The sequence below is a fragment of the Pelophylax lessonae genome (assembly GCF_965119305.1).
Source record: "Pelophylax lessonae genome assembly, chromosome: 2".
Classification (NCBI taxonomy): Eukaryota; Metazoa; Chordata; class Amphibia; order Anura; family Ranidae; genus Pelophylax; species Pelophylax lessonae.
Window position 1 is genome coordinate 18,193,828 of NC_138769.1, and position 25,552 is coordinate 18,219,379.

Below are 25,552 nucleotides of genomic sequence, written 5' to 3' on the forward strand. Positions count from 1 at the left end.
CACAGAGGACAGCCTTTCGTTGCCTCTGGGCAGCCTGGCACACATGAGCGATTACATGCTGCAGTGTCTCCACAACGACCGCCGAGTTGCCCACATTCTAACTTGTGCTGATTACTGGGTGGCCACGCTGCTGGATCCCCGTTACAAGGACAACGTACCGTCCTTAATTCACTCACTGGAGCGCGATCGCAAGATGCGCGAGTACAAGCGCACGCTGGTAGACGCCATGCTGCTGGCATTCCCATCTGACAGCGGGGCCACAGTGGAAGCACAAGGCAGAGGAGGAGGAGGAGGAGGTCGCCAACGCAACCAGGGCACCGCCAGCACCTCAGAAGGCAGGGTTAGCATGGCCGAAATGTGGAAAAGCTTTGTCAGCACGCCACAACAAACAGCAGCACCAGCAGCTCAGATGGAACGTCTTAGCAGGAGGCAGCATTTTACCAACATGGTGGAGCAGTATGTGTGCACACGCCTACATGTAGTGAATGACGGGTCTGCCCCCTTCAACTTCTGGGTCTCCAAATTGGGCACATGGCCTGAGCTTGCCCTTTACGCCTTGGAGGTGCTGGCGTGCCCTGCAGCCAGTGTATTATCTGAACGGGTATTTAGCACGGCTGGGGGCGTTATAACAGACAAGCGCAGCCGCCTGTCCAGAGACAATGTGGACAAGCTCACGTTCATTAAAATGAACCAGGCATGGATCCCACGGGACTTTTCCGTACCTTATGCAGAATAGCAATGGATACCGACCTTACCCACCCATTGTTCCATTTTTGCTCTTTCTCACTCTTTTGGGGTGTACCCTCATTTAAAATTTTTGAAAAGAAGCAGTGTTGGCTACCTCGTCCTCCTCCTCAGGGCCAGATTAATGTAGGGGCTATTGGAGCTGCAGCTCCAGGCCCCTACCTTTTATATAGGCCCCGGGTTGGCCATATTCACTGTTACCGCTCTTCTGTCACTTGTAAACACAGAAGTCTGGCTTCTATGCTCGCTTCCCCAGGCAGCACCCTCAGAACCTCCCCACACAGCGTGAAGGCCGGACAAGGAGGGACAGTTGGCGATGCATGGATGTGTTTATGGGCTTCAGAGACAGCATCCCATGTTGAATTAGGCATGCATGGCTGCACCCTTCCTCCTCTGGGTGCATGGCAAGGCACGGCCCTTAAGGCCCTTCAAAATCCTCAGCACCAAGCCCATGATGCTGTTAATCCGGCCCTGGTCCTCCTCCACCGCCGCTTCCACCTACACCGCCCATAGGTGTGCGCAGCCTATTGCATTAAGGTGTGCACCCCAAAGTTGAAATACACATGCATGTGTTTGCCAGCAGGGAGAGTAATGTATCGGGGCCATGTACCTGTAGGCAAGGAGAAATAGAGCAGAGCAGGTCCCAGGGAGATCTTTCCCATCTCCTCACTGGCAATGCTATGTGCCCTAGGTGATTAGGGTGTGCCCAGGCACACCCAGCACACCCTGTGCGCACGCCTATGTCACCGCCACATCCACCACCACCTCAACCTCCCTCCTACTCCATATGGGCCTCGTCCTTCAGAGATGAAGAAGAACATTGTTTTATTTTTCTGTTTTTTTTTGTTGTTTTAAGTTATTTCCCTATCCACATTTGTTTGCAGAGCACTTGCCATGCTCTTAATTACGTTTTGCTGCCATTTGCAGCACTCTAGCCCTTTCCTTTGGTGTTTTAGAGCCATTTTAGTGCCTTAAAGTTCGGGTCCCCATTGACTTCAATGGGGTTCGGTGTCCGGGAAAAGTTCGGTAAAAGTCCGGGACACGGACCCGGACTTTTTTTTAAAGTTCGGCCGAACCCGTCGAACACGGACATCTAGGTGTCCGCTCAACCCTAGTCACAACCTATTTGGTGCATCTACTCCTTATTCCATTATCGGTTTACACTATGGTGTGGTTTTCTTTTTTTCATCAATGTTTCACTGAGGAGAACCATATTGGAGTCCTTTGAAGTTTACCCCGCCTCACTTTTGAAGATACTTGCCTTCACCCATTTGGCTCTTTACTGTTTGGAATCTGGTAAGCGGTACCTACACAAGTGTCATCACTTTACATTTACATTTATGGACATTCATATGGACTGTTTCAATTTCTAGCGCAGCTTGTTTTTTATATATTTATATATATTTTTATATTTTTTATATTTTTTATATATGATTTACCAAATGACATGATTTTTTTTTTTTCAAATATGCTGGCATAGATAGAGTATTCTATTTTGTGAAGTTTGGGGGAAAATTGGTTAACATTTAACTTATTTTTTTGTATGTTAAGCCACATTAAGCTCCCCAAAAAGCAAGCTTAATGTCATTCATTTACCTTGTGGTAAACCAAAATCCATAACACATAAGATGGGTTTGGGCAACTGAGAACTTAGGTAGTGCAAAGTTTCAAGGCCATTGACTGGAGATTAGGTGCTTTTTTTTTACACGTTATGCTCTTTTTACATTAAGCCTTCTTATTGTTTGACGTTTGGTAAAAATTAGTTAACATCTCATAGAGCAGTTTGTGTTTTCAAGGTGCTATCAAAAAAGATTTTTTACAGACAATGTTATAAAATTCCCAAATTGTTTATTTATTTAACATATTAAAATTCATCATATAAAATTATTGTTTGCATATGTCAATAAAGCAAACTTTCTCGACATGTTTAGCTAGAAAATCATAGCTTCTTCAGGAGGTTTTGTCTGGCTATTGTCCACATAAACTAGTAATAGGTAAATAGTATCATTATTTATTACATAACAATCATACTGTCCACATAACACACAACCACAAATATATATCACAATTTATATTACAATCACTAGACATTAAGCCCGTTAAATTAATGGGCGCTAGAACATATGTGGTCAAACATTTGTAAAAACAGACTTGTTCCAGTAAGGCGTGCTTTGCTACTAAAGTCAGTTTGCTTATAAATGTCCCTTTAATAGCGTGTCTATGTTCTGCGATTTTTTTTATAGTAATGCACCTACAGTCACAGATTTCATTCAGGCGTGTTTTGCCGCTGCAGTCTTTCTATTTGCAAATGTCCTGTTCAAAACGTGTCTTTACTTTCCATTTTTTTGTAAGGTTTCGCAATCACACTCGCAGATTTTCTGTAGGCGTACTTTGCTACTAAAGTCAGCTTGCTTATAAATGTCCCTTTAATAGCGTGTCTATGTTTTGCGTTTTTTTTTTTTTTTTTTTACAGTAATGCACTTACAGTGGTAGATTTCAATCAGGCAATGTCCCTTTAACAGCGTTTCTACAGTCGCAGATTTGCTTTGCTGAGTGTGACAGGTTTTTTCCTCTGTTTAAATGATCCTTTTCCTGACAGCAACATTTTTTTTCCTTTAAAAATTAAACAATAGAAGACTGTGTCTATATATATATATATATTCAGAAAATTTTAGTTTGTTTGGTAAAAACATACTAAGTGCCAGTTCACACTTGGGCGATGCGGGAACGCTGTGAATACGCAGCGTGTTCCCGCATCGCATCCGCACCTCTGGCAGTTCACACTGCCATATGCGATATGCAGGGGGTGTCAATTAAATGTCAACGACACCCCCAGTTTGATCGCATATCGCAGTGCGATCTGACAGTACGCACAGAATTGGATCTCACAAGTGTGAACCACTGCAGCTCAAAAAAAGCCTCCTGTGCGTGTTTGGTGTGGATTCCTTTGCAAATTCAGCCATACAAAGTGTTTGGCTGAACTCGCATCCACACATCAGATCGCATATAATTAGGAGCAGTGCGCTCCGAATTACATGCGATCTCCACAAATGCGGAAGTGTGAACTGGCTCTAAAAGTTATTTAACTTAGATGTTAACTAGCTGCTAGATAAATGAGTAATCTATATTAATAAAAAAACAAGTGTCTATGCGCCCTGTCCGTGGGATTGCTCCCTTCAAACTGGTAGGGGCAGACACATTCAAATCAGAAGGCAATGGACACATCCGACTTTTTCTGATGTGGCTTACTTCCCAGTCCCCCGGTAGTTCCGGAGCGCCCTGGTTCATTTCGGCCCCCACCGATACTAACCATCAGGTTCCATACCAACTGATAAGAACAGATACTACACTTGATCTTAGCCAAAAGCTCAGTTAGAGCAGGACTTTTTTTTTTTTTTTTAAAGCCCGTAGCGTGTGCAACACACTCAAAAGACTCCACCCGGTGCATAAAAAAGTGCACACACACAAAGTGAGTAACACAAAAAAGCACAGGGTGTGCGACAACGTATGGTCTTCCCTCCGAAGAGGTAGGACCCGAAACCTCAATCCCCCGGGGCGCAAGGCTCCTGACAGGGACATAAGGTACTCATGGTCTGTCTGGCCGAAACCAGACAGACCCCGTTCTTCAGGGGGACTGCCGAAACAGCCCCCACCGAGTACTAAGTAGGGCTCCCCCGAAGGGAGACCCCATGGGAGAGGGCGAACTAAGCCAAAAGGCCATATCCACCCCCTCCCAAGACTTAAGGCAGGGCCCGAAGACCCACACACTCCAGTCTGTGCAAATAAAGAAAACAAAGGTGACAGTGCAGGTGACGGACTCCAAAGAAAAAGACAAACAAAACATAGAAGTGGGGAAGGGGAAGTGGGGAAAGTGCAATGGTGCCATGTGAGGAACCAAGGCAGGCCTTCCAGCCGGAATAAAAAATTCCTCTGGTGCAAGTCAAAAGGCCTGTCCCAAGAGGCAGGTGTGAAAAGCAGGTGTCAGTTAGAGAAGGACTTTTTTTGGTTGAAAATGTAATCTTTATTTGCATAAAAGATATACAAAAAACAATACTTTTGTCGGGGTACATTCTCCCCTGTACTGCGACGCAGCGCATAAATACACTACATTACAATACATTTCCGGTCATACTAATAAATACATTCAATCACATACATTCATTCTGCGGTATGATGCCTGATGTGGTGTGCGGAGTAAGGATACCCCGAGCCATCACATCATGCATGACGCCGCAATACCCCTATAAGCATGAAACTAAGAAACGTTATCTATACGTAGCATGAATCAATCAAACAATATTACATTTCAAAAAGCAACAGGTGTGATAGGGGAGTGGGAGAGTGGGGTAAGGGGAGGGGAATGAAATCACAGGCCCGAAGCTTTATTGAATGGACAAAGACACACAAGGGAGAGTGGGGGAAGGGGAAATCTTCAGACCTCCTCTTCCTCCATGAGATCCATCGGGTTATAGTCTCTGAGCAGACTGTGAACCAGTCTGCGACAGTCCTCAATGGACATCCTCTCCCGCTGGTGGATAAGGCGCTTTCTGGCGCACCATAAAGCAGCACAACACCCGCCAGGCGTTGTCAATGTCCTCTTGGGAAAAAGTCCCATGAAAAAGTCCATTCAGCACAGCAAAATGTGTGATGGCAGTCTGTGGGACAAAGTCTCTCATTTCAGGTTCCAAGGCCCTCAACAGGCTCTGTGCAAATGAGCACTCCCAGAAAACGTGGTAAGACGTTTCCTCATGGATGATACAAAAGGGGCAGTGCCTGTATCTGCACAAGTTTCTGGCATGCATAAATGTCCTGAGTGGCAAACCCCCCTGGACAGCCATCCACGCCAGATCTTTATGCCTGTTGGTGAGTCTCTTTGAAGAAACATTCCTCCAGACCACTTTGCAAGTGGCTGAAGGGAGGCCTGGAACAGTCTCAGCAATGTCCGATGCTCTGATCAACTTGTAGATAGTTTTTGGCTTCCACAAGTCGGGCTTAACTCCATGCAGCCCCAGCTCCTTGATGAACTTGAAAGTGTCCAAGTAGTACCAAGGAGTGTCCCAGTTGTAGGGGATGGAGCTGTCCCATTTGTCCCATCCAAGGGACCTCCAGAGAGGCAGGAGGAAAAAACGGGACATGGAGTTGCCTCCAGAGTCCGAAGTTCTGTCAATCAAAGTTCTGCGGATGCAGTTGCAGGCAAAGAACACCCCCAGTAACGTTGCGATGTCGGGCACGCCCTTACCGCCCTTGAGGGGTTCCTTGAACATGACTGCTCGCTTCACTCTGTCCATCTTGGAGCCCCAGATGAAGTGGAACACCGCCCTGGTGATGGCCTTGCAGGTGTTGACCCGGGGGGGCCAGGCCTGGGCGAGGTACTGCAACACAGGGAGGATCTCGCTGCGGAGTACCAGTGTTTTCCCTTCGATGGTGAGTTCTCTGAGGCTCCATAGTCCAAACTTTTGTCTCATCTTGGACAGTCTCTCCTCCCAAGACTTCAGGGCTGCGCCCTCAGCTCCAAACCAAACTCCAAGAATTTTGATGAAGTCCGCCTTGATGCTGAAAGGGATTGATGCAGAAGAAGGCAGGAACCACTTTCCGAAGAGCATGATCTCCGACTTCCCGCAGTTGACTTTTGCCCCTGAAGCTTTGCCGAAGTCCTCACAGGTCTGGACGAGCGAGTCGATGGAGCGCTGATCAGCACAGAACACCGTTACGTCGTCCATGTAGAGTGAGCACTTGACAACCCTTCTGTCCGGTCCCGGTGCGGTGATCCCTCTGATCTCTGGGTTCTGTCGGATGCATTCGGCAAAGAGCTCTATACAGCAAACAAAAAGCAGAGGTGAGAGAGGGCAGCCTTGTCTGACCCCAGAGAGAACAGGGAAAGGGTCAGTTTTCCAGCCATTCACCAACACCGTACTACAAATGTCATCATACATCACATTCACATACGAACAAAACATGTCCCCAAGACCAAACCTGCGCAGAGCTCTGCACATAAACTCATGGGAGACACGGTCAAAGGCCTTTTCCTGGTCAAGACTGACCAGGGCCGCGTGCACCCGGCGGCCTCGAATGTACTGGACCGTGTCCCGGACAAGCGCAAGGCTGTCCGCAATCCTGCGACCAGGAATGCCACAAGTCTGATCCGGGTGGATGATCTGTCCGATGACAGATTTCAGCCTGTTGGCCAGAACCTTGGCGAGGATTTTGTAGTCCACGTTCAAGAGAGAGATGGGACGCCAGTTTTTCAGATCCCCTCTCTCCCCCTTACGCTTATACAAAATCGTGATCATCCCCTCCCTCAGCGACGGAGGCATTGTGCCCTCCACCACCATCTCCTCGTACAGCTCGAGCAGGTCCGGGCCAACGAGATCCCACAGCGCTACATAGAGCTCCGCTGGGAGACCGTCGCAGCCCGGGGTCCTGCCTTGCCTAAAGGATCTGACGGCAGAGTGCAGCTCCTCCAGCGCCAAGGGGGCGTTGATTGCCGACATACCTGCAGGATCAATTTGGTTAGTGATACCTGACAAGAACCTGTTGGCCTCAGCCGTATCTGTTTCTTTCGGGGAGTAGAGGTTGGTGTAGTAGTCGCTGACCACTTGCATCACAGCCTCCTTCCCCTTCTGGAGTGTTCCGGTCTCGTCCCGCAGCTCAGACAAGGGAGTGTGTCCTGAGTGAAGTTTCCTGAAAAAGAAAGAGTTACATTTCTCACCTTTCTCAAGATTCTCCACCTTGGAACGGAAGACAAGGTGCCTGGATTCTTCCTCGAAGTGTCCTTTCAGGCTCTTCTTGGTGTCCTCCAGGTCCTGCCTAACGTCCCAGCCGCAGTGGTGAAGGTCCTGCAGGGACTGCATCTGACGTTGCAGTCTCCTGAGTTCCCTCTTCCTGGCACACACTTGCTGGCGTCCCCTTGCCTGAAAGAAGCTGCGTAGCTTGACTTTCACAAACTCCCAGTAGTCACTTACCTTTCTGAAGAACCTCTTGTCCTCCTTCCAGGTAATGCAGGCCTCCCTGAGTTCCTCCAGCAGTTCCTCATTTTCCAGCAGGGTACCATTCAGCTTCCAGGAGCCCGGACCGGGGGCAAAGCCCTCGCCCAGGTCACCCCGAAAGTGAATGGCCCTGTGGTCAGAGAAAAAGCAGGGGACCATGGAGACCCCGCGATGTCTGACTGTCTTGGAGGTGAGCACGAAGTCTATCCTAGAACGCACGGATCCATCAGGACGGCACCACGAATAGTTCACGGAACCTTTCCCTATGGATCCCACGGCGTCCTTCAAGGAAGCCTCCGCGATCATCTCCTTGAGCAGCCTAGACGTGGTGTCGAGCTTTGCGTACATGCTGGAGCTGCGCCCATCCTCCTCAATCGGACAGTTAAAATCACCGCCGATTACTACTGCCCTGGTGGTGACGAGTTGGGTCCGCAGGGTCTGGAAAAGCTCCAGTCGCTCATTCTTATCTGGGGAGGCGTACACGTTGATGAGCCTAACTGGCTCTCCCGCCCACGAGCCGTCTACGACCAAAAGACGGCCACAGACGAGCTCCTGGACGGATTCAACCGTGAAACGACCACCCCTGACAAGAATGGCTACCCCTGCAGACTTACAATCGACACCCCCGGACCAGTAGGAGGGACCATGGGTCCACTGGGAGGACAGATGAGTGTACCTCCTCGAGAAGGGTAGGGCACACTCCTGGAGCATGTAGACATCACTCTGCTGAGTGGAAAGAAATGTCAGCGCCACCTGTCTTCTAGACGCATCCTTGATGCTCCTAACATTAATGGAAAAGATGGAGATCTCTGCCATCATGTAAAGGAGATAAAGGGGCTAGTTAGCAGGTGGGCCGAACTTACCTCCCCTGGGGGGGGGGTGGTTCCTCCACTGCCTCTTGTGCCTGTCCGGTGTCCTGGTTCAGGCCGTTCTCCTCGAAGATGCTGTCCATCAGGTCCTGGGTGAGGTCAGTCTCTGGGGGAGCCAGATCCTTACCTTCCTGCATTTCTCCTTCATCTTCCCCCGCAGACTCAAGGTCCTCGAGGTCCTCCACCACTGGGTCCAGTCCAGCGATATCATGTTGCTGGGCCACGGTGGGCCGCTTGGTGGGTTCTTCAGTTGTCGGACTGTCTAGGTTCCGTTTCCGGCCTTTGCTGGTGGGGGTGGGGGTGGGGGTGGCGGTGGGCAGGGTGGGGAAGTCCTCCATGGAGGACAGGGCGGGGGGGGGCTGGGAGGGGGGGGGGGCAGGTGGGGTCACCTCCGACTCAGAGGGGGTGGGGAGGGATGGGTCGGAGGAGGTGGTAGGGGCCTGGGGAGGGGGGGACTCACCAGTGGCTTTCTGCGGTTCCTTCGCTGTCTTTTCCCCTGGCTTCTTTTTCCCAGCGCTGTCTGGGGCTCTGCCCTTGAGCAGGGCTCCAGCGTAGGACCGGGATCTCTGGGGGCAGTCTCTGTAGACGTGCTCCGCCAATCCGCAGAGGTTACAGGTCTTGGACCTCGGGCAATCCTTGGTCTCATGGCCTGCAACCCGACAGAACCTGCAAGAAGGTTCCTGACATTCCATACTTACGTGACCATGCTTGCCACACCTGTGGCAGGTATGGGGCATGTCTGCGTAGTACAGGAGTCCTGCGGAGGCTCCCAGAGAGAAGTGGGACTTCAGGTGTTGGAGATCCCCCGAAGGCTCTCTCCTTAACCTGCAAGAAACTGCCCACTTACCTGTCCAGAAGCCGTTGACATCGAGGATTCGGACTGGGTCTTTGGCCACGATGCAAAACCTCTGGAGGTAGGTAGCAATGTCTTTTGCTGGGGTATGGGGATTCCTCATGGACACCGTCACCCGCCTTTCATCCCGTTGAATGGGAGTATTCGCAACAAAGTTGCGGAAAGGGGAATCCGGGCCACAATTCTTCACCGCTTCCCAGTACCTTCTACAGACCTGTAGGGACACAAAAGTTATATAAAATATACCTTTCATGAAGGTCTGTACGGACAGGGTCTCCGCCTTGCTGAACCCCTGCTCGAGGATCATTTTCTTGCCAAAGATTTCCGGGGTCATGTCGGGGATTCTTCCATCCACCTCCTTCAGCTGCAGCACCACTGTCTGCCTCATCCAGGGTTCCAGGGTAGGAAGCCCGTCTGCGGACCTGGTTGGCCTTGCTGAGCCCGACTGGCTAATGGCCGCCGGGGTGGGGGTGGAGGTTGAAGCGACTTCTCCCGGAGTCTTGGCAGAAATGGCGGGGACGTGCTTTCTCTTCCCGGTGCTCTTCCCCATGACGGAGGAGTTCGTCGGTAGTCACTTCAGGAGAACTTCGGCGGCTTCCTTCTTATTCCTCGGCGTCTTCACTCTTTCGCAGCCTTTAAAAAGGCCCTTGTGCGCCTACTGCCCGAAGGTAGTAGCGCAGAGTGGGGGGCTAAGCCTCGTTCCTTGTGGGGGCTAAGCCTCTAACCCAATAGCAGCGAGTAGGTGAAGCTGAATTTAATCAACGATCCTACAAGGCCGAGCAGAGGGTACCCCACAAGGACCAAATGGCTTGGATAGATACAAATGTTTCTCAACGTCCTAGCCGTAAAGCAGAGACACCCCTAAGGGCTAAAGTCGATACTACACTTGATCTTAGCCAAAAGGCCGAGAAGCGAACAAGTGTGAACCACTGCAGCTCAAAAAAAGCCTCCTGTGCGTGTTTGGTGTGGATTCCTTTGCGAATTCAGCCATACAAAGTGTTTGGCTGAACTCGCATCCACACATCAGATCGCATATAATTAGGAGCAGTGCGCTCCGAATTACATGCGATCTCCGCAAATGCGGAAGTGTGAACTGGCTCTAAAAGTTATTTAACTTAGATGTTAACTAGCTGCTAGATAAATGAGTAATCTATATTAATAAAAAAACAAGTGTCTATGCGCCCTGTCCGTGGGATTGCTCCCTTCGAACTGGTAGGGGCAGACACATTCAAATCAGAAGGCAATGGACACATCCGACTTTTTCTGATGTGGCTTACTTCCCAGTCCCCCGGTAGTTCCGGAGCGCCCTGGTTCATTTCGGCCCCCACCGATACTAACCATCAGGTTCCATACCAACTGATAAGAACAGATACTACACTTGATCTTAGCCAAAAGCTCAGTTAGAGCAGGACTTTTTTTTTTTTTTTTTTAAAGCCCGTAGCGTGTGCAACACACTCAAAAGACTCCACCCGGTGCATAAAAAAGTGCACACACACAAAGTGAGTAACACAAAAAAGCACAGGGTGTGCGACAACGTATGGTCTTCCCTCCGAAGAGGTAGGACTCGAAACCTCAATCCCCCGGGGCGCAAGGCTCCTGACAGGGACATAAGGTACTCATGGTCTGTCTGGCCGAAACCAGACAGACCCCGTTCTTCAGGGGGACTGCCGAAACAGCCCCCGCCGAGTACTAAGTAGGGCTCCCCCGAAGGGAGACCCCATGGGAGAGGGCAAACTAAACCAAAAGGCCATATCCACCCCCTCCCAAGACTTAAGGCAGGGCCCGAAGACCCACACACTCCAGTCTGTGCAAATAAAGAAAACAAAGGTGACAGTGCAGGTGACGGACTCCAAAGAAAAAGACAAACAAAACATAGAAGTGGGGAAGGGGAAGTGGGGAAAGTGCAATGGTGCCATGTGAGGAACCAAGGCAGGCCTTCCAGCCGGAATAAAAAATTCCTCTGGTGCAAGCCAAAAGGCCTGCCCCAAGAGGCAGGTGTGAAAAGCAGGAGTCAGTTAGAGAAGGACTTCCCAAACTATGGGTAGCAACCCACAGCCGTATCTGAATGAATAGCCTGCAGTCACTGCTACCAGCCCATAACAACTGCCTTTGCACATTATGGTGATGAATTCTGTCATGAATAATAAAAGCCATTTAAATGTTTTATTCAATGTACTTCATAATACACATATATATGAAATACTTTACATTTCATTCTGCACAATATATATATATATATATATATATTAGCAAAGAATAAATACAGCATGGCACTTCAGCATGTGATCAGCTCTGCCTTTCTGTGGGTAATTTGCATAAACCACTCCCACCTACCAATCAGACAGTAGAAGTTATATGCCCAGCAGCACACATAGGCTCTATGTACACCATCGGGGTTACATAGCAGATAAGTAGAGGGAGAGAGTAGGAGGCGTCTCATTACTCTGTGAAGCTGACATTTTGTACTGTGTATATTATATATATATATATATGGGAATATTGTCTGATTAGAGAACACAAACACAGCTCTTATCGGGGCACATTAAGGGGGACTCCGACGGCATTATTAAATGGGGACTCCGACTGCGTTATTAAGGGGGACTCTGACCGCACTATTAAGGGGGACTCTGACCTCATTATTAGGGGGAATCTGACCGCATTATTAAGGGGGACTCGGACCGCATTATTAAGGGGGACTCGACCGCATTATTAAGGGGGACTCCGACCGCATTATTAAGGGGGACTCTGACTGCATTATTAAGGGGGACTCTGACGGCATTATTAAGGGGGACTCTGACCGCATTATTAAGGGGGACTCTGACCAGGGGCACTTTAACCGGGGCTCATACAGGGGAACTCTGACCCGGACACATAAAGAGACACTGATGTAAGGAGGCACTCCGATGGGGACACTGATGTAAGGAGGCACTCCGATGGGGACACTGATGTAAGGGAGCACTTCGATGGGGACACTGATGTAAGGGAGCACTCCGATGGGGACACTGATGTAAGAGAGCACTCTCCAGTGGGGACACTGATGTAAGGAGGCACTCCGATGGGGACACTGATATAAGGAGGCACTCCGATGGGGACACTAATGTAAGGGAGCACTCCGATGGGGACACTGATGTAAGGAAGCACTCCGATGGGGACACTGATGTAAGGAGGCACTCAGATGGGGAAACTAATGTAAGGGAGCACTCCGATGGGGACACTAATGTAAGGGAGCACTCCGATGGGGACACTAATTTAAGGAGGCACTCCGATGGGACACTGATGTAAAAAAAAACAAGACTTTACAATTACTTTAACCACTTCTGGACTAGAAGCTTTTACCCCCTTAATAACCAGGCCATTTTTTGCGATACGGCACTGCGTTATTTTAACTGAAAATTGCGCGGGCGTGTGACTCTATACCCAAATAAAATTGACGTCCTTTTTTACCCACAAATAGAGCTTTCTTTTGATGGTATTTGATCACCTCTGAGATTTTTATTTTTTACGCTATAATCAAAAAATAAGCAACAATTCTGAAAAAAAACAACAATATTTTTACTTTCTGCTATAAAACATTTCTAATAAAAAAAAATGTAAAAATCAAAATTTTTCATCATTTTAGATCAATATGTATTCTGCTACATGTTTTTGTTTAAAAAATCCCAATAAGTGTATATTGATTGGTTTGCGCAAAAGTTTTCGCATCTACAGAGTAGAGGAAAGATTTATGTCATTTTTATTTCTTTTTTTACTAATAATGTATCAGCGATTTGCGATTTTTAGCGGGACTGCAACATTTCAGTGGACTGATTGGCCACCTAACTGACATTTTTGACACTTTTGTGGGGACCAGTGACATTACTACAGTAATCAGTGCTAAAAATATGCACTGTTACTGTACTAATGACACTGGCAGGGAAGGGGTTAACTCAGAACAGTGGTCTGCCGTGTTTACAACTGACAATTGTGCGGTCGTGCGACGCTGTACCCAAATAAAATTGATGTCCTTTTTCCCCCCACAAATAGAGCTTTCTTTTGGTGGTATTTGATCACCTCTGTGATTTTTATTTTTTGCGCTATAAACAAAAAAAAGCGACAATTCTGAATAAAAAAAAAAAAAACAATATTTTTTTACAGTACTTTCTGCTATATAACATTTCAAATAATAATAAAAAAAATTAAATCAAATTTTTTCATTATTTTAGTCTAATTCTGCTACATATTTTTGGTAAAAAAAAAATCCCAATAGGTGTATATTGATTGGTTTGCGCAAAAGATTTCACGCGAGTGCCCAGCGGACATCGCGGCCTCCAGACCCGCTGATTGGCCCCCCAGCTCCAGCGGGGTGCGCTTGCCCCTACTAGCAGTCCTGCTAAGCCACGTATAGGTATGTCGTTTAGCCGGACAGAGTTGGCCTACCGCAGTAAAACTACGGTGGACATGGTGGCCGCCGGACCCGCTGATTGGCTCCCCCTGTGGGCAATTGGCACGTGCGCACACCCCCAGCAGTGCGAATGCGCCTCTATTAGCGGTCTCGCGAAGCGACGTACAGGTACGGCGTTTCGCGGGACAGAGTCAACCTCCTGCAGTAAAACTACGGCGGCTGGTAGGCAAGTGGTTAAGCTACATTAAGCCATTTTCACATGAAATGTTTTAGGAAGTCCTCTTTATTCTAACTTTATTTTTACTAACTTAGTTTATTACATACAGTAAGGCAGCCTATGCATTAGTCATTTTTTTCCCTTCAACCAGTGGGGGAAATGAACAAAAATTACCAGTTTCCCCCATTCTCATCGAGTGTGAATCCCCCCCAGCCCCCCCCCACTCAGTCACTGTATTCTGAAACTTTCCCAATCTGTCTGAAAACATCCCGCCATCAGAACACACTTATTAACCAGAATATATAAAATAACCAAACAAGTGACAGAGTTCACAGTAATATAACATAATAAACAAAATGTCATTTACAGTAAATTCCATGCATAGTCTGAACTCCGATATCCTGAGTGATAAAACTCCATATAACGACTAAACCGCAAATTGTAATCTTATCTCATAGAAATGTATCTCCCTATGGCTGATCATAAACATACTGTGCACTGTAATTACTAATCTGCTGTTATAACCACTCGGGAAGGTTTTATCCCTTCATAATCAGGTGGAAAATTTTGAAACCATATTTTTCACCTTCTGCAATAAAACATATCTAATAAGAAAAAAAAAAAAACTCACAAAACTATTTCTTCATAAAATTTTGACAAAACATATTCTGCTACATGTTTTTGATAAAAAAGAAACCCCAATACATGTTTATTGATTGGTTTGTGTGAAATGTATAGTGCCTACAAACTGTGGTATATATCCTGATTTTTTTTTTTATACTGTTAATGGTGGCTATCAGGGACTTATAAAGGGACTGTGATAGTGCGACGATCAATCTGACACTAACTGACTATGAGGGACACTGACTAACTGCCACTAACATCACCAGTAACAATACTTAAATAAGCTGTGAAAAGCCCGTCCACCATCAGAAGTCAAGAGTCCCCCACCCTCCCTTACATCACAGTGCACCCCACTTACCTTGTGCTGCTGCCAGGAAGAAGCTGGAGGCAGAGATGGGAAGCAGAAAGTGAAGGGTCTGGAGGAGGACTATAGGGGGGCTGGAGACTGCTGAATGGTGAGACTGGGGAAGCGGAGATGAGGGGGTGCTGCGGCTGCACAGAGAGGTACAGGAAATGTAGGAGGAGCTCTGTTCTCCTGTCTGCTGCTGAATGCAGGGACAAGGTGGGGGGCAGAGAGCTGCAGGAGAGGTGCCAGGACCACATAAAAAGGCCTGGATTCAGCCCACGGGTGTTGTGTTTGACACGTGTCGTAAAGTGTTGTAGGTAAAGCGGGGGCTTTTAAATCTCCCTCCTTCTATTTCTCTCTTCTCTCTGTTTGACCTCATTTTGGTACAGTATTTAGAAATATTTTGTGGATATCAGAACTATGGCATGAAAAAAAATCTGTGGGTTTATTAGTTGTACTTGTTCAATCTTTGGCCTATGCTTTGGACCCATATTTCAGTACCCACTGGACATGTTTGTTGCTATTGAAGTGATTGTAAAGTTTAATTTGTAAAGTTTAATTTTTTTTTTTTTTAATAACAAACATGTTATACTTACCTCCTCTATGCAGTTGGTTTTGCACAGAGCAGCCCCGATCCTCCTCTTCTCGGTCCCTCTTCCATGCTCCTGACCCCTCCCTCCTGTCAAGTGCCCCCACAGCAAGCAGCTTGCTATGGGGGCACCCGAGCCGAGTCACAGCTCTGTGTGTCCATTCAGACATGAAGCTGCCATTCAGCCCCACCCCCTAGCTCTCCTGTTTGGCTAACTGAGTTTGATTGACAGCCGAGGGAGCCAATGACGCTGCGGCTGTGTCTCAGCCAATCAGGAGGGAGAGTCCTGCACGGCCAGGGGACTCGTAGACATCGCTGGATAGAGATGGGCTCAGGTAAGTATTAGGGGGGCTGAGGGGGGATGCTGCACACAGAAGGCTTTTTATCCTAATGCATAGAATGCACCTTCTGCCCTTTGTTATGGCGATTTTTTACCTACCACACTTATTCCTTTGATCCTTTCTGCGATTATAAATATAATAAGTGATCTACACCTTTTTATATGTCAATATCAACCTTATTATATCTCTTGCAGTAAAAGAATATTAATAATGAATAACCACTGTGCTTAAATAAGAGAAAACATTTATTACAGAAGACAAACTTGTCACTAATAACATTAAATAAAATGAACCGCAAAGTAAGTGAATACAATAACAAAAATGATGTTACAATGGAAATACAAATGCTATCAATATTATAGGACAAATTGCAAGATGGAAAGAGTTACAGGAGAGAGAAACAAATAAGAATAAAAGTGATACATTACATAGACCTCCCGATGGAGGTCTGTGCTCAGAGACTTCAGCCCATAGTAAGAGGATTTTTTAAGGGCTCTGGCTGTATATTTATGTACCTCTCCAACCAACCCCCTTTCAATGTTAACATGTTGATCAGGTTTTTAAATCAAGTTTTTTTAGTCCTTCTCACAGCCCACACAGGTGATTCCCTCCCAGCATCAGTTATAGGTACCATAAGCAAGTTTTTCCAGATAGCCAGTTCTGGCTGAAAAGACCTTCTCAGATAATGCCTCTAGCTACAATACAAACAGTAGTAAAAAAAAATAGCTTTCCCGGTCTAGATACAACACAGCTTGTTTTATGATGTTAGCTGTGAACAATTGTCAGGTACACAGATTGGGAGTCAAACAAAGTTCAATATACGATGTTCATTTCATATAAAAATATTAGAATTCAATATTTCCATTACATTTCCCCCTGAAGTTCATTCTTTGAACTTAAAAAAAAAAAAAAAATTTGTACCCACCCACAACAGCCCAGAAGGTCCAACCCCCCCACCACCACTGCGGCCTCCACTTCTTTTCTTGAACACGACGAAACTCTTATCTGTTCTTATGAACACATCAACATAGACTTGAGACTGAGAAGCCATAGAAATCCTGGTGTCTCTGAGGACTCACATCCGGACCATGAGTGCATGTACAGCGATGTTTACTCACTCCTCTGCCTTGGAATAGTGGAACTCCAACATCGATGGCGGGATCCTGGCATCTTTTAGCCTCATAACGAGGGAATGCTGTGTGATGTTTGCAAAGACTGGATCGGACCGCAAGATGGCACTTTTCAACATGGTTAAGGAAAGTCCAGTCTTGCACCTTTGTCTCAAGCTATGGCATGGTGGTCGTTGTTGCTTCTTCAGGTGGTGGTAGGGAAGGCCTCCGGACAGTTGTGCATGAATGCAAAAAGAAAAGGGAGAATGTCAAAATACAGTTATTGGGGGGGGGGGGGGGTCAAGATTGTTGCAGTTGTGTGGCCGTTAAGGATTATTTCTTATAAGGGTTATAATGTTAACAGGTCGAGTTCAGGTTAAAGCAGTAGGCAGGTTGAGGGATGTAAAATATAATAACATAAGACCTGGATTTACAGGGATACCCTGGTTTCAATGGTTGTTAAATATTGTTCGGTGGGTTCCCACCTGACTCTTGAAGCTGAGTTGGGAAGAATGTTATAATTCACAACAAATAATTATATGGCTGGTGCCTTAGTTACATTATCTAAGAGAATAGAAGATAGAAATCAAAAGAACAACTTAGAATATTAAACTAGGAAAGGGAAGAAAGATAGGTAAGTAATGAAAATGAACAAGAAGGATAATACAAATGAAAAAAAAATAAAAAATATAAAAAATTTTAAAATATAAAAACTACAGATTTAATGCTGCTCCAACTAAGATTTTTATTTAACACATTCAACTTCGGATAGTTACAGAGCATTAAATTTGTATAAAAAAGAAATTCACTAATACATAGTTGCCCTGGAGTCTATTGTTGACTGCACTGAAAAAGGAGAAAAAAAAAACAAAAAAAACAAAAAGCATTGCAGCAACTACTTTACAAAAAGGGCAACTCCTCTCCCGCACTAGTGATCAGCGGTACAAATTTGCAGGTCAGGTACACAGTTATTAAGGAGAGAGTAAAAAAGTTGATAAAAATAAATAAATACTTTTTTAGAATTTAGATAAACCTGACTGCACTTTCTGACTCCAATTTAGAGGCTTCTCCCTAAGAACAAAAACAGAAACAAAAAATACAGTATGTTGTTCTAGGGTCCTCTCTTAATTCTGTAAATTCTTGGTACTGGTCAGGATTGGATCAGGCTTTTTCAGAGATTAGTTTCTGAGTTAGTGGCCTCTTTGTTCCTCAAGAGGAGATACCTTGTTGAGGTACACATTCTTATAGCTTTGGTGTTCATTTTCCTGATAGTAATGCACATTATTAATTGCATCAGGAAAAGCAACAGGGATACACAGATCAGGACAATAACAGGGTGGAGTTCACTAAAGCTGTGGCCCTAGGACTGTATACAGTATGCCCATTAAAAAAACTTAACCTGAGATATTTGGATTAATCTATTTTGATCTCAAGATATCACCCAAATCATCCACTCCCCTCCTTCTAAGGCATCCTGATCTCCAGCTCCCATGTTACCTCCTCCCGGGTTCACTATCAGGACTGCTCCAGAATCTATGGAACTCCATTCTCCAGTATGTCCAGACAGCTCCTACTCCCCGTCCACCACTAGGTGATCCCTGAAAACTCATTTATTCAGGGAAGCCTACTCTGCTTCCACCAAGAACTTTACCTCAGCCAACTCCATCAGATCATTTCCCCCTGCAGCTATTATCTTTTTGTACATCCGCCTCCCCTTGGATTATTAATCCCTTAAGTAGGGCCCTTCTCTTAACGCATGGCAGAAACTGCGGGCGCTATTCAAATCCTGTTGCCCAATGTCTAACTACCAAACTTTTAACTCTGCCCCAAATCCCAAAGGAAGTTTCTGCAGATGTAAAGGGATGTCATGTTTGATATGAAGTATTTTCTCTGGGGTAATAGGGGTACGTCCAGGTGTTCCTGCTATATCCATGCCAAGGACAAGAGAAGATGTGCAATAGATCCCCGAGGTAGTGTACCCTGCTGAGTACAATTTAACCTGATGCTGAACACAGTGCATCACTAGATATTTGATAGAAGCACCAGTGCCCTGGTCTCAAATAATTTTAACTTTGTTTAGGAAAGGTTGGGACAATACCTGGGCATCTATGATACATGACCCCTTCCTGTGCCAGAATTGCTCACTCATGATTCTGTCTTATTTCCTTTGACATATCACAACACTTTCCTTTCTCCAGCACCCGTCAATATCAATCATTTGAGGTTTTCCAGACTCATAAACCATCAGAACATAATGGACTCTGGGGTGTAACACTGTAGAGTCGGATAGGATAGTACTCAAATTGACCAAGGTATACGCACAATGTGCAGTCCCTGCAATCAGGGATGAGAACAGTGCAAATCTGGTTTTGACAGCCATGGAACGGAGTCATCCACCAATCCATATGACTCATAGTAAACTTGGATACTACCCCCACCTGCCTGTCTTTGCAAAATGGAAATTGTCCCACTGAGGAAGAGGCAAACACTTTTCCTGGGTCCTGGAACACCTCTCATTGTACCTGGGTGCTGGACAGAGTAAGTGAGATTTTCTAACCCCTTCACCAACATGTAGTTCCAGACTCCCCAATGTGTTCCTGAGTACCTTCCGGTCGATAGTGTTTAAAGCACCCAGTGCCATGCCCCCAGCTCCTGCAGTCTCCAATAAACCTCTCTTTAACCGAACTATGGGAATAGTCTGAATACCCGGATTGAAATGAACCTTTCAACATGTACACCTGATTCTTTACAAAGGCTGCACACCTTGTGACCCCTTTGTCAATCCGGTAATCAGACAATGTTATCCTTCACCCATACAACATAAACTGCCTACACTATTCCGATAGGACTCACATGGAATGCAGGCGCATAGTACAGCACTGGGGCACTGGTCTTACTGGCATGCAGGACACAGAATACTAGTTAAGGTACACAAGGAGTCTAGGAGAGGAAGGACACCTATGGGCACCAACTAGGGAGAATACAGCATGCCCACCCATAACAAAAGTGAAGGCCCTTTGAACAGCCAAGGCACAAAGTCCGAAGATGGCAACACACCATACAATTTGCATACAATTTTCCCATACAATGCTTCTTCAGAGTCATCAAAACCATACAATATGAGGTCAGACCTAAACACTCTCAAATTGTATGCATCCAGGCAGGCCCTTGTACCACCTATCCAAAGGTAAATCTAAAGGAAACTGAACAACAAAAAAAAGTGCATAATGTGTATCCATCTCAAGGAACTTCTGCTACTGGGCACAAACGACCAATATCGAAAAGCCACATAAAAACAAACAGAAAACTTTAAGAGCAGATAGTTGCATGGTGTCACTGGGCAGGAAATAAGGATTAAATTACACTTGGGGACACACAGAGAGACTGCTAGGAACAAAGTCACATTAGCCCAACGCCCTGAGGCAATGAGCGAAGTTTGAAAAGACCGGACTGGCTGGGTGTGTGGCTAATTGACTTAACAGCAGGGTGTTGTTGTCTTAAATACAAGTATATCAGGTATAACAGCAGACCCTTACAAGTTAGATCCATGGAGCTACAAGTATCAGCATAGCTACTGATCTTTGGGCATAGAGGAAACATATCTGTGACAGATCTAGTGCAGTTCCAAATCAAACTCTGGACAATTCAAAAATACCCAGGCCAATAAATGCAGTAACACTGACAGAGATTCATAACACCTCTTCAACCTAATATAGGTATTTAGAGTGACAATTATCCACTGCAGTCCTAATCAAATTCTCATCTATAGAACCTAAGTAATACTGAAGATGACCAATCATATTGTCAGAGGAAATATGGCATAGCAGACTTTAACTAGTTGGTTTTGCTTATCAGTTTAGGAAAGAAACGCATTAATACCAGGGCTCTACATATGTCGGATCCGAACATACACTACACAAGGTCTAGAACCAAGAACAGCCAAATGGACTGACATCAGAAGCCCCATCCAAATAAACCTAAAAAAGAAAAATTAATTTTATATAAAGTTGTCTCTGAAGGCTGTGATCTCCTTTTGGTTCTGAAAGCCATGAAACCCAATTATCGAATCTGAAGGATAAAACACCAATAAATTTAGAACTACAAATAAATATTACATTTTTTTTTTCTTCCTCCTAAAAAGAAACCGATGGTTAGGTACATGTAACAAAAAATTAGCATATGAAACACACAATTATACAATACATTCCATTCCATAAAGAAAGACTTAAACATTTTTCCTAAGTTGTTTTGTAACAGTGCACTTTTTCAAATACCAAAAATTGTTGAGCTCAAACTAATTACCACGTGGATTTTGTTTTATGGTATACCATTAATTCCCCCCAAAAAAATTTTTAACCATGGTCAAAAATGAGCAGCTCGTAAAAAAAAATATTTAGATGGTACCATTTATTCACAAATCATAATACTTCACAATGACACTCTTTAGAACTGTCTCTCTGGAAAACAAAACACATGTTAGTGAATACACATCTCAATTCACTATTACAGAGATTTCACCTTTCACTTTAATGAATTACCAGGCAATTTACATGACAATACACTCACAGATCTGACTAGAAGAGAGGGGGGTCAGTGGGCTGTCAGCAACTGTGATAAAAAACTTCAGAGCACACAACATATATAGTTCATTTATTTCACAAACCAAACTTACTCTCACAATTAGCTAGGTTAAAGACAAACTCTAGACACCACAAATACCGGCATGTTTTCTATAATAACCTGTACGTCTCCCTTTCAATTCCTTAAAATCTGTTTTGTAAGTTTGAAATTCTTTCAAGGACCCATCCCAAGTCTTTTCCTCATTCTCATCCTGTATGGACGCATTCTCTAATTTAGGATTTTGGAATGGGACCCATGATCTAGGCTGTTCATACTTATTACACCTAGGCCATGTTGCAAAGCGCGCGGAGTACACTTCAAAATCACGTCTCGTTGTCCTGTATGGATTTTGTTTCACTACGTTTTCAATGGGACGTGATAGACAGAATCGAGCTATGTGGCCAAATAGTCCACATGCATAACATTTTATCTTATCTAAAGTTGTACAGCGTCTCTTAACATTAGGCTTCGTTTTAGATGACTGAGAATGTTCGATGGCTACGACTGGAAAGGTTCCAACTGGATTAGACGCTTTTTCAAATACTTTACAAGATATAGGGGCAATTTTTTGAGAACTCCTACCTTCCATGGATTTATCCCTATTGGTACAAACATTAGGTGTGGGTGTCCCAATGAATTCGGACATGACCAAATCAGTTGCTTTGTTATCCACCCTTTTTGAAGACTGAGCAAGCTGCTCCTGGCAGCTGACAGATAATGATTTTACTTCATTTTCTGCATCCTTCAGTCTTTTTAACAGCTGATGAACTTCTTCCTGTAATCTCTGGTTTTCTATTACTAGGTGACGGTAGCTAGCATCAGAATTTGACTTAAAAACTTCTAAAGTACTGATATCACTTTTGGCTGTTTCTAGCGCATCTTTTAGGGATGTGTTTTGCCGTTTCAAATGTTCATGTTGTACAATGCAGATCCTTTGGTGTTTCTGTGACTCCCAATCAGCTATATTCCTTTCAATAGCAGTTGCAAGTGACAACAAAGAAGAGAGGGGCTTATCTCTCCAGTCTGGATTTGCGGTCATCAATTTTTCCCTAATTTTTCCTCTCAACCCAGTAATGAAGCTGTGTATCAAAACAGGTGATAGGGCACTGTTAGTGATGTCCCCACCAGCCGATTCCACGGCTTGTTTAAAGTGATTGTAGTAAGTCATACAATCTTGCTTTGGTCCTTGGGTCACTCCTGACACCTTGGTCCAAGACTGGGGAGGATAGACTGTTTTAATCAGTTGTGCCAATTGCTTAGTGAGTATACACCCTTGATGACTGGAGTCAACATATAGGGTCTTTGGAATATTAGTTTTACTAAGGATTTCATCAAAGTCCCCGTCTCCACAAACCCTCTTCATTATTTGAAGCATATCACCCCAATTTGCATTGTAGCTCGCCTGGATGTCTAGCAGCTCTTTCGCAAATTTAATGGGATCAGTCCTTGGATGGGGGATAACACTCAGAAATCCCTTCATCTCAGAGGGAGTCCACGGTACGTGATGTGTCATCTTTCCAGTGGATCTCCCATTATAATCATAAACGACCTGCTCTCTTACAGGATAGACAGATATGTCATCTGAAAAAGATATTACCTGTTGATTGGTCTTTTGGGGTTGTGCCACAGAATTCCAATAGGACTGAGAAAGATTGTTGCTGCCAGGTGGTGGCACTTTATCTAACTGAAAAGCGTCTTGAAGGGTGGCATTAACTGTTCCAGGGTATACAGGTGTGCCCACATTGGGTGTTACCATTTCCCTGTTAGAGTGACACCACACAGGTCCTTGCTGTGGAGTACTAGTAGTCACTCGGGGGCATAAAGGTACATAGGCAGTGTACCCAGTACCAGAACTGTCAGTGTTGCTTTCAGCAGCAGCACTGCTCTTTACATGCTGTCTAGGGGAAAATGCTGGCTTGCAGTCAGTAAATGGAGGATTACTGTATTTGGGAGGTTCTTCCTTCAGAGGGGAAGAAAGTACCCCTTCTGACGGTAAATGATCTTTGGTACTGGGGAGACTTTTCTCCCTTAATGTCAGCCTTCCGTTCCCCTGTCTTGCTGCGCTGTCCCTCTCCTTTTGTTTCAGTGCTTCACAGAAAAAGTCTCTCTGTGATTCATCCAGGGTTTTAACTGGGGTGTCAAATTTAGCAGCAAGTTGTGGCTTTCCCTTCTTACCATCTGCTGAAAGATGACAATTCATATCATTTTTTGAGTATTTTTCTAACAAGGACCGGGCGATTGCATAAGGCCCTAATCCTGACAAATCCTCATCTTCCCCCTGTTCATCACTGTCACTACTCTGGGGTTGTGACTGGTGTGCCATTTTCTGCTTGTCCCTACATTGAAGTGTTGCTTGGAAAGATTTCTCCTTAAATCCCAAAGCAAAAACATTCCCTCCCTCTGCCCTGTTCAATGATTCTAGCATCCATATACTCCAAGCATCTCTTTCATTTGGGCGTGTCATCTTTTTGTGATGAGCATAACACAGCTCCTCCCATGCTTTAACCTTAAATGTACCTCTTTTATAATACTTCTTCCCAGTCCAGCGATTCCAATCACTAATCTATTCTACCACCCAAGGTCCATATTTATCGATCATCTCTTCCCTTGGGGTCAGTTGGTAGGGTTTACCACACTTAGACTCCCTCGTTGAGTTGATACTGTTTCCCATAATTACGGATACTGGACCCTTAACTGATTTCCCAACCTTAAGCGGTTGTCCCCCAGAGGTAGTTAATCTCTGGCCAATGATTGGGTTGACAGGTTCCGCCCCTGTCACCGTTGCTGCATTTTCACTACTTGTCAGGATTTTTTTCCTATCTTGACTATAGTCCTTCAAAGTTAGCCTGGAGATTCCCTGAACTTCCTGCGAGTTCGAATCCCCCCGTGGACTTTTCCGAAGTATTCTAGAAAAAAAACAATGCTTAAAGTACGACTATTCTGTTATCTCAAGAAAGATTAGCACAAACTTGGATAATCAGAACCCTTTGAGTGCTTGGAGTACAGAAGGCAGTTAATAAGGGCACAATTATTTGCAAAACTATTTGTAGCAGTTACAATATAGCCAGAGTTCACAGGTCTATTTACAAAGCTTACAACCTCCAGTTAGTAGATTACAAAGAAAGATAGACCCATTACACATCAAGATCATTCAGTGTGACTTAGGCCCACAGTTGCGTTTCAATCACGAGGATTGGGAAGCGTCTTGACCAAATCTCATTCAAGGCTCAACTGAAACTGCTTTTTGGCAGAAAAACACTGATTGTATAGCCACTGCCTTCAAGCGTCCAATCAGAGCCCTTATCATTCACACTTGCACCCTCCTGCAATGAGGCGCAACTGAGCAGTTAGGATGTTTTCTCATTCACTCTCAGTACAATTTTATTTTAATTATATTGTTCATATCAGTCTCATCAAAGTATTAGCACAGACAAATGGTAAAATAAAAAGAATGAGTACTAAGAAGTTTGCTAGTCTGGGAAGACAGAGGTAAAGACAAACAAAGACATAAGTAACGGTTACCATTTTTTGGAGTTGGAATTGTCTGTTTCAGCTCTGACTTACACATAGGAAGTTACATCCAAACGTTGAAAACTCCTCACCAAGGGGCACCATCTGTTATGGCGATTTTTTACCTACCACACTTATTCCTTTGATCCTTTCTGCGATTATAAATATAATAATACACCTTTTTATATGTCAATATCAACCTTATTATATCTCTTGCAGTAAAAGAATATTAATAATGAATAACCACTGTGCTTAAATAAGAGAAAACATTTATTACAGAAGACAAACTTGTCACTAATAACATTAAATAAAATGAACCGCAAAGTAAGTGAATACAATAACAAAAATGATGTTACAATGGAA

General features: G+C 45.0%; 1 protein-coding gene across 1 annotated transcript; it reads right to left on the reverse strand.

Moving 5' to 3' along the window:
* Positions 1 to 5,176: 5,176 nt before the first annotated feature.
* On the reverse strand, positions 5,177 to 24,002 carry LOC309546600 (uncharacterized protein; the record flags this gene model as incomplete). The annotated part of the gene is given in 5 exon segments (XM_082246345.1): positions 5,177 to 5,303; positions 5,305 to 6,556; positions 7,265 to 7,772; positions 9,085 to 9,866; positions 22,262 to 24,002. Coding segments are annotated over 5 exon segments (4,410 nt in total).
* Positions 24,003 to 25,552: the final 1,550 nt, after the last annotated feature.